Source organism: Perca fluviatilis, chromosome 16, assembly GCF_010015445.1.
Source record: "Perca fluviatilis chromosome 16, GENO_Pfluv_1.0, whole genome shotgun sequence".
Classification (NCBI taxonomy): domain Eukaryota; kingdom Metazoa; phylum Chordata; class Actinopteri; order Perciformes; family Percidae; genus Perca; species Perca fluviatilis.
In genome coordinates, this window is record NC_053127.1 from 25,496,839 (window position 1) to 25,511,587 (window position 14,749).

Sequence of the window (14,749 nt, forward strand, 5' to 3'; positions counted from 1 at the left end):
TTGGGGGGTTGGATAAAAGAAAGTTCGGTGGATTTCATGAATTAATCAAGCTTCCGGATATTCTCTTTCCTTTTTACTCAGTGAGGTGTATACTGGAGTAGTCTGATGTCATCTTTTTTGCTGCCCTGGCTCTGGTACTCTCCACTTTTTGTGAATAGGAGGATACGATAGATAGAGTTGTTGACAATTTATTTCGCAAACTGATGTGATAGAGGTGAATGGGCAAACGGAAGTCTGGAAGGTGACACTTAGCAGATATAACGGCACGTTGGCCTAGATTGGTGAAATGTTTGGTAGACCACATGAATAATAAACCAACTACAGAGTCCCTCTTGCTAGCTTGTGATGTTCTTCACTCTCATCACCCCCGCCAGACTGGAGACCACTGAAAGGATTGGGGAAGCTTACTCAAATAAGTGGCATTACACCATGAAAAGACAAGATATTTCAACACAAGGACTAGCCTCCAGTCCAGCTTACTTTACCAGAACAAAATAACGATACTACATTATAATTATACTGCTTATGAATGTACCAATGTTCCTGGGTGTTTTCTTTTTTCATCAGAAGCAAATCTTCCTGAAGATGTCCTTTTACCAAGACAAGTCTTAATTTTGAGATTGCACATCAGTCCCTGCACAGCAACAATTATGAACCATTATTATTTTCCTGAGAGACACATGACTTAACTTTGTCACACTCCGATGCACACATAATAACACACGTGTAAAGACACTCATGTCACAAACATACATGTTTAAATATTACTAATGTGATTTTACTTATTTAATTTTTTACCATAATCCCTTCTGTTCATCCTAATATTCATACCGGACTTTATGTAACTGTTATAAAACATGGCTGCATGTAGCTTTCAGAAAACAGAAGGCTACGCACATCTGCAGCCTTCCATAGATGACAGCAGCAATAAGTTACAGCTGTATATGTAATAGTGTGAAGGCCTCATTCAAGGTCTGCTAATGGAGTAGCTTAAGCCAGCGCCAACTCATCTAAAAGGAGATGTATAGCCATATTTCAAATTCAAATGCTGAAACACGTTCGCACTAAATTATAGCCAATAATGCACTGTCAATGGCATCACAATATACCACCTTGAAAGGTAGACAGCGGAGTGTAATGAATCATTTTGTGATCAGTCATATTTGAAAATGGATTGTGTCATACGGCCTTTGCCAAGTCACAGCCCAAACGTGTATACAAAAATAAAATGATCAAAATGTTGAATGTAAATCTATCAGGTATGCTTCTGACAGAGAGAATGTAGGCTATTTTATTGTCTGTATTTAAATAAATGTCTGGATGCATATTTAGCACATTGTCTTCTCTTGGACTAGGGAAACTTCAAGGCTACTCTGACATATTTTTCTTCTCACTGTAAAAGAAGCACTGCCTGTCAGATAGGGACGGAGTAGCTGGCAGCTGAACCCTTTCACGCTGTTTTGCTGGAGGATTTTCAATCTGTGGGCAGGACACCTCGGGCAGACAGGGAGATTTGGTTTATTCATAACAGGGTTCCTCAGTCACAGACTATGACGGGTGCATGGAAGCAGCTTGACCCAATCTGACCTTTACCAGAGTTTTGCCAATGACTTCCTGAACACAGCCACTGTTATACTAATGGATGGCACTGACTCCTGCCGCCATTAGACTGGACTTTACAGTGAATACAGCCTAGTCTAGTTTCAGCCATGCATCTTTGAATTAATAACCTTTCATCAGGCAACACAATACTACAGTCTTAGTTATGTATTTTCTTTTGAATGAATTCCAACAATAGCACTGACTTGATTAGGCGTTTTATAAAATAGCATATCAAGGAAGGTTTATTCATTTATATAAGGGCAAAGTAAAAATAAAATCAAGTCAACCGAGCACAAATTATATCATTTAATCATACTTTTTGTTCTACAGTAATAGACTATTTTTTTATTGAGTCAGCACTCTAGTTTTTGTCATGGAAAAAAATGCTGATTTAACAAATAATATCTTTTGTCCAAATTTTCCTTACATGGGGGAAGATATGTAATGGTGATATGGTGTACTATTGAAATTGAAATTAAAATGCAATATGTGCATTACTTGAAGGGGAGATGTTGATTAAGTAGAATTATTTTAGAGAAATATGAGAAGTCGTAGTGCCAAATGGAGACGAATTAAATTCAAGCCAAATTCAAATTCCTAGTGCCGAAGCATAACCACACATTTTAATTGAAGTCAGATAATTAGATTCAAGAGAATCACGTGACCACCTAAAAGCATTTACCAGGGTTTAATAGACACTAGGTGGCCACTTTATTAGGTACACCTGTCAATCTAATGTAATACAATACAGCTCTGCAGTAACATATGTCTTTATAATGTTCTAAAACTTGGGGTAAATGTATTAAAATGACACTAATTGACCCTAAAATGTAACATGTGGAATTGCATCTTGAATGTACGCATACATACGGCTGCTTCTTAAGAGAATTAGAGAGCTACAACAAACTTTAACATAGTAAATCCAGTTAGCATGCTTCTTCACACCAGGCATATGTTTCTTCCAACCAACTGTAAGAAAGTGCACCAGAGCTCTTAAAAGGTGTTTGCATGGTCCAATTAACACCAGATGCTAGCCCTTAGCTAACTTACCGAACCTCATAATGCACAGACCTCCAAGGAGTGAGCATGGTCCAGTTAGCACCAGATGCTAGCCCCTTATCTCACTGTCTTCAGCCAAAAAATATGCATACATTAGTTACACTTGCCTGCTCTGGCCACCTCAATATTTGCCCTGTTATAAGCATTAGACCACCTTAAACAAGAAATACATCTACTATAGTTCCAAAGCTGTATTAAACTAAGTGGTATTGTTTTATTATCGTTTTACACTGGCAAATGTTGAGCTATTAAAAGATTGTATGGTCGGCACATCCGCCATTTTATTGGCACATATGCTATTATAATCAACCACTATACTGGACAGCAATTATAGAAAGTATGCACAAAATGCAAAAAGTCCATTGGGATTCTACTGCAGTACTTTAAATGGAGTGAGAACACAGATGGTAATCAACTGTATGTTATCATTATACATTTGACATCCTGTGTGACCTCACTGAAAGCAACAACCCATTTTCCTAGGACCAGACAACTCCAACAAACTTTTACCTCAACCTGGCAGACAGAGTTTAAAATTGATCAGTAGCAAATGCTCGCAATTGACATCCATCATTATAATATCAATCCCAATAGAATACTAATGCTATTTTTTTTTTCTTATAACTGTAATTTATTTTTCAAATCATGGAATCCCAATGTTTTCAGCACTGGATGGCACATTTTATTAATTTTGTGCATTTCTTCTGTGTGATTCTGAATGAGGGCTCCCAGTGCCCCGAGTTGGAAAAACTTCCAACCCTGAATAGATAAATGCTCTTCAGTTTTTTCCGTGCAGCCTAATCTTAAAAGCTCAGGGGGTGTTCTTCTCTATTGCACGGTCAAAAACAGAAACGGAGAAAAAGTCTAGTAGTGCCTATTACTGACCACCCGGAGCTACAGTATCTGATTAAACGGACAAAACTTGTAGCGACATAAACAACACACATCAAGCTAAGAGGAACATTAGTGGGGCACTTGAACCTTCGGGTAAATTTTTAGATTTGTGTTGCAGTTACTGCTGTATTTTTTATGCCTTAACATAACCGCTGTAAATAGTTATGTGTAGCTCACTGGCACACAAGACACTGATAGCAGATTATGTGCTGCCCAGCAACAGCATCATGCCACCACTGCAATCCCTCAGTTTGATTGGGATCAGAGATATAGGAGCAATCGCCAACTAAGGCTTTTAAAGAACAATCCTCTTGTTGGTATTTTGACTGCTTTACCCATCTTAGTTCTGTCTGTGCTAGAGTGAGTACTCTTTTACCACAAATCCAACTAGATACCCATCATTTACAGCATAGGCAATGGTAATATTCATCCCAATACTCTTTTTCATTTGTATACATAATCTATATGCTTTACCTAATCATGAAGGTTGAAGCTCCTTCAGATACCACTGATTGAATCATCACAAAAAATATATATAACATCTTCAACATTTTAGATGCTCTTGCATGTGTCACACACAGTATCACAATTATTCAACATTTAGTGAAACGGCAGAGTGATTTTCTCCCCTGTGTATTTGGTTTATCAGAACACATTGACCAGAGCAGAACACCACAGAAGACAACATGTAATCATTTTTCTGTTGCATTATGTAAAAAATGATGAAACAATTAAGTTATTCACCTTTAGTCAATGAATGTATATATTATAGGAAGAAGGTAGGAAGAATATAACGAGAACCCAAACTTATCCTTAACACCTCAAGCTGAGAAAGATCAGTTCTGACCAGATGGGTTCACAAAACTTTGTACTCTGCACCGTCTTAACGAGAGCAAGGCAGAGGAAGGGGATAAGTACACAGGAGTGCTGTCGGACTGGCAACAGATGGTGCAATGTGGCCAACCTATCTACTCACAGAAAACATTGACAGTCTGCCTGGAAACACACAGGGCTGGCAGGCACTAACTTTGGATGCTGTCAATGGGTAAGAGTGAAATGCATGATTGATGGCAACTTGCCACTTTCCAAAACATCAGAGAGTGCCTCCCAATAGAAACCCTTACTATAAGTGGTGTGCTACATTTTCAGAATCCCACCACTAGCACTAACTAGGTGGTTAATAATATTAATGGCTTACCACACCCTCATTTCCGGTATCACATCAAAAATCACGACCAGAACCCAGGCCTGACCAAACACAAATACTTTCCAATCCACTTCCCACGTGGTGTATGCCAGGATTAAAGCAAAACAATGGGGAAGGGGATAATATAAATGATTCCTTCCATGCGATGCACTTTGGGAGAAAACACTATTTCATGCCTGGAGAAAGCATAGCTTTGACTCTCAAATCATGCCAATTAGGCTAATGTTGTTTACTGTGTAGTCTACAGCGCTGAATGGCTCAAAGGAATGCCCATCACTGAAGAGAAGACAGTGACAAGGAAGCAGAGAATGAGGACGTGGATGATTTGTCAACAAGAGTCACAACACAAGCTGGGGTCAAATTTAAATAATTTTTATGGCCTAAATTGAATAATGTTAATAATAACATTCCAAATTCACAATTAGCTTATTCAAATGGATATTTTGCATATGGTGAGTAGCAATGTCGACCAGGTTTTATAGCAGTACACAAAATACATATCTGTTGGCTTAAGAGTTGATAAGTTATTCCTAATGACTAGATAAGCATGGGGCAGATGGAATGGCATTCCCATCTCTTTCGATGTATAGCTTCAAAGCACAGGTCATCATTAAATGCTGACTTTTCTTACACATTTAAAAAAGACGTGGTGACAAGATGCTCATATATGTGGGAATGAGTGATCAACTGTTGGTTCCCCCAATTGTGAGCACTACTTTCCAGAGATGCTTCTTGCGAATTACAGATAGATTTGTGAGTGCTACAGGACTCTCACATATGTATACACGGGTCGCTATTATGCTGTTTGTTTTGACAAAGCGAAACGTGTGAAAATGAGATAGATGTAACAATCTCATGTTGCCAATCACAGCTTGCATATTGCAAATTTGGTGAAACAGGCCACTGGTCTCTGGTCTTGCTAATTTGCTAACTAATCTAATCAGTTAACTTTTTTATTAGCAGACAGGAATGTATGAAATATTCAGGTAGCAGACTTTAATTTGTAGCTGGAGGTGACCATTGAAAACTGAAGTGAGAAATGAATAACACTGACTAAAGGTCAGAATGAAACTCTTGGAAAGCTGGCAAAAGATTGGTTGTATGGAGAAAAAACACACTCTGACATTCTCCTGTTAGAATTATGTGTTTCAGTTCAAAAAGATCAACAGAGTGGTGAGTCGTGTCTAGTGATACAATGCTCTGGTTGTATCTCTAGTTGATAGCATCACATCAATTTCAGTAGTCAGAACCCTATAGGGTAGAAAGGGTTAGTTCACCATAATTACAAAAGACAAAACAAAACCAAAACAAACAATGCATTTTCTCATTTATTTCTCATAATATTATTTATATTATAGTATCTAACCATGCTTATAGTTTCAGCTATGCTAGTCCATGTCTGTCTGTTGGTTGGTCTATATCATCATCATACCATGGATAACCATGACGGACATTTAGAATGAAACCTAATGACTAATGACTGGGGATCCTCAACATCACTGATGGATTGGCACAAAATTTGGTACAAACATCCATCTAGTTTCATCATAAGGTCAACATTTAAATGTTTCCAATCATTTGGTTTACTGCTAAACTAATGTGTTCCCATTCGCCTCAGCTGTAGTTTGTATTTCGTGCTAAGCAGCAACTTTTGACATAAAATGTTGAACTAAAATGGTAAACATGGTAAAATTATACTAGCTACAATCACGTTAGCATTTTGATGTTAGCATTTAGCTCAAAGCACTGCTGTGCCTAAGTACAGCCTCACAGAGCCGCTGGCGTGGCTGCAGACTCCTTAGTTAGTCTTGTTGGATTTGATTCGGCCAGGCTCTAGATATTTTCTGCCGCCAATTGCAACACTAACGTCTGTATGCTGGGTTAGGCTCAAACTCAAAATTGCGTTACCTCCCTCTGCATAGCAAGCACTGGTAGCCCTTTAAAAATCATACATCAACTGTACCTCAGAAAACAAATCTCGGGGCTTTAATTTCACTCCTACTAGATTTTCAGATAAATGTGGAGCGTGTTAAATCTCTCATTAAAATAATCACCACAGTGTACTAAAACACACATTGATTAGTTTGTTGGCTGCCCATAACTGGGAGGATTTAATTGATGATGGTCTGGCTGAGTAACTATACTTCTAATTCACTTAGCACAGTCAAACAGAGGGGGACTCATCTTGCTCTCGAGTTTTGTACTAATGAACACCCTTGCATCCGCCGCCCTTCCACCCACACCTCCCATCAACACATCACTGTTTATGTCTTTTTGTCCCTTCTTAATAGTTTGCGGGAGCTGTTCTAATTCCATCAACAGCCATGATTAGTGCCAGTCCGCTGGTGGCCTGGAGGTCGCACAGTTGTTTGTTGACGTGCTCAGCTGCAGCGTCTGAATAAAGAGACTAAAAATGTGAAAAGCTGGCTCGGCGGTTGGCCATGTGTGATTGTACACATTGACAGCAGGTGACTGTTGATTATTAAAATTGCATACTTGGATGTGAGAAACAAGTGACGTGCTGCAACAGTACAAGAAACACAATGAGTCTTGTTTATGAAGCAACAAATACAAGACCGTCTGTCTAATAATAAACAGACATGGCCTTATGGCTGATGTTATCATTTGTGTCAAATATGCACCCAGTGGTACAGGAAATATAATTTCAACAAGGGTGAGAATCCTCAAGATTTGTGCCCAGTGAAGGTCTATCAACTGAGGCAGTGCATGTTCCCTTACTGGCCTTGGATCAAATTTGCTACTCTCCAGGGTCCTTCTTTTTTCGTTTTCTTTTTTACAGTCTGACAAAATTCTTATGTTGGGATGGATCAGGCATTTTCAACTAAAGCGAGATGTGTGTTACATGTACAAAGCACTTCCCTGTAAATACACCATTCTCGAAAATATCTACAGTATGCTTCAATATTCAGCACAGATGAAATAACCATGCAGATGTATCTTTATACTGTCTTAATAGACATCACAGTTGTAATGAAGTGAGTCGGAATTTAGATGATTAGGCACAACAAGAACAAGCGTAACTTTAACATCTAACAAATATGTTAATGAGTAAAAAAGCAAATAGAGAGAGAAGAAATACATGATGATGAAAACATAAATTATGTCTTCAAATTTAAGGAAAACTGACATCATGGGGTTTTTTTCTGCTTTTTTGAGGTTTCTGCTGGGTAAGACATATATCAAGATTTTGCAAGGTTACTGTCTACTGATTATTTGTCAGAGGCTCTACTGTGCAATGTGTATGGAAAAAAGAAGTAAGTGTTTTTTTATTAAGGATTGGTTAATTTATAAGATAAACAACTGTTATGAGGTATATTATTTGTTTTTGCCAGGCTGCCAGATGTAGATTTCTGGCATATCTACATAATTTACATATTTCAAGCTTTGCTACCATCTTAAACAGCTGAAGTGTTTTGCATCACATGGAATGAATAATGCCCCTTCAGATTTCAGTCACACTGAAGCTCATAAAATGCATGACGACCCACCAAAATTGAGCTTGTACAGCACAAATGTACCCAGGGGAGCAGCCCCCCCTTGAGTTAGCTACATTTTCTAAGCAACTGGTTGAGATGCAATGCTACAACCTATTAGAAAATTTGAGGATGTGTGCGGACTCTCAGGAAACATTTTGAGCTAGGCTCACTGTCAGAGCATCCCCACAGCACTTTCATCTACCCGCTTGCTCCCACCCGCAGCACTGCATGACAACTTTGGCTGCAGCAATACTGGCAGGATCCTGCAGCCCCTGAAGGAGTCATGCGATTATGCATCCCTATAGCCATGTTGTTCTGAATTACACAAAGAAGACTAGAGGCTGCCTTGGACATACTGTGTTTTTATGTAAGAGAAGCTCAAGAAAAAAACAACCTATTGACATTGTCTGCACAAGAGGAGACAACATAGGACAAAATGGGTTAGTGTCTGTTATTTCGGCTGGCAAACAAGACTGAGATAACTTAATTTGTGGATAAAGTTGTGAGTAAGCTATCTGGATGTAGCTTCTACAATGAAGTGAACATCAAAATACATGGGGTTAGAAAACCACCCATGGCAAATGCGATTTAAATTTGACTACTAAATTGCAAAGCCTACACAGTCATTATGTTGCCATCCAGCTTTAAAGGAGACCTGACAATCAGGCCATTGAAAATCCCCAAGTAGTCCAACAGAAGGTACTTGACATGTAATGTGCATTGGAAATTGAGTATTTACATCCTGTGGTGGGTCTGCATGGTCATATAGCTGCCAGGGAAAACAGAGACTTATAGACGTATGAGGTGCACTCCACTGCATGCATTTATCAAGACGGTACTACCCCCATATATATAGCAAAATACATACAAATTCACGAAGATATCTAAACAAGGCTTCAAGAATGATTCCACATTCTACAATACATCATTCAAGACACCTATGACAGCTGCTGTGTATTCCTGATATTTAGATTTAGCTCCTGTATGTTTGGTACTTAATATTTGTAACAATATTTTGTTATTTTACCCCCCATGCAGTATGTGTTGCTGATACATAAATACCTCTCTTCCAACAATAGAAAAGAAAAAAAGTGATTAGCCAATAATAATTGCAGCTCCTATGCTTACAATGAATGTGACAATTAACTCAGAAAATGAATTCAGAATGCCCGTTTGAGCTGCAAAATAAAAATGAGCTTTATTGTATTTGAGTAAAACCAGAAAATCCCCACAAAATCACTCTCACACAGTCATTGTGTTCATAAAGTCGGCCTCTATTCAGTCAAGGGAATCAGTGGAGCGGCTATAACATTTGTCTCTTGACACTATAACGACAGTTTTGGGTCTCTGGTTTCTTTATGAGAGAGAGAGTTAGTCACTATCTTGAAATACAACTGTACTGTTCCAAGATGTGCAATGTAAATGTGACATATCGTTCAGTGTAGGTTCTGATTACAGTGGGACAGGGATACTGTTATAGTAACTTTAGCACTTGATAGTAATCCACTAAAATACCCAACACCAAAATGTCTCATTTTATACATAAAAGCCAATGTTGTATCCTGTAAAACGACATACACACACACACATTCCTATTTACCCAGCATCTCCTTAAGCATTAATATTTCCAGGACAGTTCCCCACTATTGATTTGAGGGAAAGGATAGGAAACAGCACCAGTGAAAGAAGACAATAGAAATACAAGTGTATAATGTGGAAAAGGCAATAAGACAAAAGGAGGATGTTGTGCACAAAACGACACAAAGATCTCAGATAATGTCTCGACTGAGTCGCTATTAGGTTCAGGGCTCTTATCTCAGTTTTTTCGTCTTCTTTTTTACCCTACTATTTCATCAGTTCCCCTTAGAGCCAAATACAGAATACAGTCAGGTCCAACAACTCATATGTATATCTTATGATTCAAAACAGGCATGTATATTGAAATTATTGGGCAGGTTGCCTGGAATTCCCTATTTCCTTGCTTGTACATCTCTATGAGGGCGAGAAACAGACAGCAGCAAAAGACAGTGTGGGTGTTTGTGTGTGCATGCATGTATATCTGTGTGTGTCCGAGCGTGTGTGTGCAACTTGTTCATGGCAAGAAATCAGCTCAGTTTAGCACATAATGGAAATGTGAATAGCCCAGAGCGCCTCTCTCCCACACAGGGAGAGAACTGGCTGGGAGCAGGCTGCATCTTTCCAAATCCAAACAGTGAGAGAGAGTTAGCTAGGTTAAAATCCTGCCCCTCTTTTCTCTCCCTCCCTGGAGCGATTCACAGCTCTGCCCATATATTACTCAAACAGGTCATCCAAACAGGTCTCACTAGCAGTCTGAAAACATATTCACACACATATGCGCACACATGTTATGCGCATGGCTAAGCATACACATACTTGTAGGTGGAAAGGTGACGTTGCTCATATTATGACAGATTGCATCTTAAATATGGATCTCTCAGCACAACAGCCCAAAAATGTTATGCTTAATTTAACATAAACTCTACCTTTTCGAAAATTCAACATTAACGCTTTTCACATTTCATATACCCCACAAAAGGTTACCAACCTCAATGCTTACTGCATAACAATTTTTCCATTTTATTGTCAAGCAACACTGAGATTTCTTTGACCAAGGCATTACCTTTGTGCTGAGAGGGATATGATGAAAACTTACATGCTACTTCTAGAGATGCGTTCCGGCTTACAGCCTCTCCAAGATAGTTTCGGGCCACACACACGTAGCTGCCATCGTCGGGCTTGCTCCGTCGTCCGTGGATGATACGTAGGAAGAAGAGGGACCCGCTGGGCAGCAGCATGCGGTGGGAGCGGGGGTTGTCGCGGTCCGTCTCAACGCGCTCCCCATCTTTGTACCATTCCACCGTGGGGGTTGGACGGCCCTCTGCCTTACAGTTGAGAGTGGCTGGTTCCCCTTTGGACACAATGAGGTCAGAGGGGTGCTCCACAATGCGGGGAGGGAAGTCTTCCTGGCGGAGACGAGACCCTTGAGGGAGAAACGGGAGAGTAAAAAGTTCCATTAAAGAAATAGTCATAATAAATGCATACTGTAAATAATGCATTTTCATTTTGCTGCGGCAGCAGCAAGAGCAGTATATTTGGGAAAATATCAATTTAGTTAGCACGGCTAAACAGAGTGCAAAGTGCAGTGCAACAACTGCAAAACTAAGACTAAGGGAGTTTTCTTTGCTATTGCTGATTAAAATAAGATGGCAGTCATACCTCTGAAATTGAGGAAAACGTATAATAAATAGCCTGTACAGTCCTCCTCTCTCACTAACATTTTATTTCCACTGCTTTTTAAACAGAAACCTTAGATGTACACATATTTGTAATTGTGATTGTTAGACTTAAAGTAAGTATAATTTCATTTCAGTCCTTGAAATCAAAGTGGATTAGTGTTTGGTTCTTACTGGCTGCACTACGTGCAGTGTCACTACACTCAGGCCCCCATATTTACTTGGACAGACAGGAGCTGAGGAGTCATTACATCTCATTAGCTTTTTCATTAACATGTTCCATCAAACACTGACATCATCAAACATGTTGTCACAGTGGGTGTAGAACAGCATCTGCTACATTGGATTTTTCACTTTGTAATGTAAAAGTGTGAATAGTTTAATAAGTTTACAATTCTACCTTAAAGGCTACATTAACATGTATAATATTTTGATTTTAATCTCAGTGTTCGATAGTCAATCCTCAGCAAACATCATGAGAAGAATCCTGACTATCCTCACAAGAAAAACATAATACTTTGGATAACCGCAACTCAGTCTGCAACTCTAACTCTGCGCATTTTTCCCATTTATTTGGCCGTGTGAACACCTCAGTGGCACTGTGTTTGTTTACAGACACGACAGCATCACAACTCTCATCTGTTTCATGGTGTCTGAGCACATTATAATATCTGTGTTAAAAGGTCTTCCTTTTCCATTGTGTGAGTGCACACAAACCTAGAAAGTGATTTTTTGGTCGTTATAACAGACTTTTTTTCGTAAAGCGTAGAAATAAATAGGATATAAATAAAATGAAAATGATGTTACATGTGCTCTTGTCTTTTTGCCTTTGATGGTGACAAAGCATACAAATTGCAAAGGCAACCATGATGATTGGCTGCTACCCAGCAACAGAAATTAAGCTGCAAATGTGAGTAAAATTGATGTGACTGTCTAGGGTTTGTTGACAGAAAGCATTCCATTCCATGGCCAATGGCGCCAACACACCAAAAAGTGGTGATACATTATGTTTTTTTAACATGCTTTCAAAAATCTATTCATATGTGTCTTGGGTAAGTAACATTTGTGTGGATCCACAAACAAAAGAACACACAGTCCGTGGAATACTGACTTCTTCTAATTGGTTGTCCCATTATCCAGTCTCCACTGTGGCTAATGTACAGTTTGACTTGTGCTGTCAGACAACCGAATTAAAATTGGATTTAAGTTGTTGGTGGCTCAGTGGTTGGTACTGTCATCTAACAGCAAAAAGGTCCTGCGGGGTCCTGTCAGTCTGTTTGCCCTGTGATAGACTGGCAACCCATCCATGGGTTTTGCCTGCTTTCTGCTCAATGCATGCTCCAGCACCCCATGACCCTGAATATAAATAAGAGGGGATAGAAAATAAATAGATGGATGGATATCCGGTTTTTTTTTCATGTGGCTCCTTGAATTAAATGTTGGCATTTTAAGAGCTGAATAGTCGTATAATTGACAAATTCAATGATGGCTTAAAATAAAGATTCTTGGTATGGATACATTTAGAAAATGGCCAAAATGTGGCTTATCTTTTAGCCTAGGACTGACTAAAGCTGTTACGCATCAAGCTTTGTTTACACTCAGGCCTTTTTTTCACCGCCAGTGGGTCTGTTTATGAGGATCTGTCCATGGTGCTGAAGCTGAAACTCAAGGTCTGGCAGAAAAAGCTGGTCAGGAACATGTTAGGGCTTGTGTGCAGGGACCACTCTAATAAAAGTCACTTTGAGGTGACATCTGTCTACCAGGCGAGTTCAGAGAAACTCAATTCCGGCTTATGACCAAAAGATTAATTTCATTGTCAAGCAAAGAACACCTGTCTTCCAGGCGTTTTATCATTTGAAAATTAAGTTTGACAAAGTCAGTCTGAGCCCTGTAGATTCAAAATCAGTAATATTTATAAAAGACTTAGATAAAATGATGCACAGTCTGTGTCATATAAATTGTATTGTGCACAGACTGCAAACTGTAACCATCATCCTCTCTAATAGATCACAGATTACCTACAGTATTGCCACAGGCATAGTCAGTCAGACACCATCAATTGGAATTAATCGTGCTTCCTTCTCACAGATGTTTGAATTTTAACTACTAAATCGAAAAAGCTGATTTTCACCAAGTCACCCGTTTATTACATATACTGTATCTGCAGATCGATTACAAGCTGCAATAGCCGTGCAATTACTCCTTTTTTTTGTAGCTTGTAATGTTTTTGTTGAGACTGTGTCAGAGATGTGCTGATTTTATGTATTTGGGTGGTCAAATGATTAGAAACACCTTTCAGCAGCAGTTCAATACAAATTGCAGCTCCAAAATGACCTTAGAATGGAATCAACACTTGCCTGAAATGATGTCCACAAAATCTGATCATTATACGCTTCACAAAGATGCTGTAGGATTAATTGTGGAGCCATTGTATTGCTTTTGCTTTAGATTGCACAGATGTGCTGTATCAAATAAACTGGCAACACAGCAACTCCAGTGTCCTGGAACCACCCAAATCCACACATACACTTTTACTCCACTGACACAGATTTATGTTATATGGGCTAAAGGGGACAAAGTAGTACAAAACATGCCATGGATAACACTTCCTATCAAGAAGCTTAGATTTGTCTCTTAGACTTAGCTGCAGCTTGTAGGCTACATATACTGTATACAGTAGCTCCATAAATTGCAGACACAAACAGTCAAGGGTGAATCTCCAGAATATAGAGCATGAGTAAGCATCTTCTCTATGGCACATTAGCCATTTAAGATATAGGACATACAGTACAGCTAGCTCCATCATCTGCCTGAGCAACCGTTTGCATTCTAGGCCACAAGAACTATGACCCAAGATAAGAACATAACAGCAAACTGTGAGCACATTCTGACAAACTGATAGGTTTGCAACACTTTTGAAAGAATATACAAGTGCAAGACAACAAGCAGTTAAATTGATTAAAACAAAATTAATTAAGGAAGTTTTCACTTTGAGAATGCAAAAAGTTTAGTGTGGATTTTTTTTATGCAGCACCCATTTCGAACCACAATACTTGCCATAATACAGGCCATTTTAAACCTGCCAAAGAGTGTGCTCCAGAAACAAATGTGTTCAATTAGGGCAGCCCTTATGAATAAATGAGCAACTTTCGTCTACCGAAGCCTTTAAACACTTGGCCTGGCACAATATCATGATCTTACATTAAACTGAATGAACGTACCATGATATGGCGCAT

The 14,749-nt window shown here is 39.0% G+C and overlaps 1 protein-coding gene across 2 annotated transcripts in view; it reads right to left on the minus strand.

The window, feature by feature from the left end:
- LOC120544470 (roundabout homolog 2-like) overlaps window positions 1-14,749 on the minus strand; it is an 86,848-nt gene that overhangs the window by 71,330 nt on the left and 769 nt on the right. For both annotated transcript variants that reach the window (XM_039778251.1, XM_039778250.1), the window contains exon 2: window positions 10,934-11,260. In XM_039778251.1, the coding sequence (XP_039634185.1) occupies window positions 10,934-11,260 (327 nt within the window). The remainder of the gene's footprint in view (window positions 1-10,933; window positions 11,261-14,749) is intronic.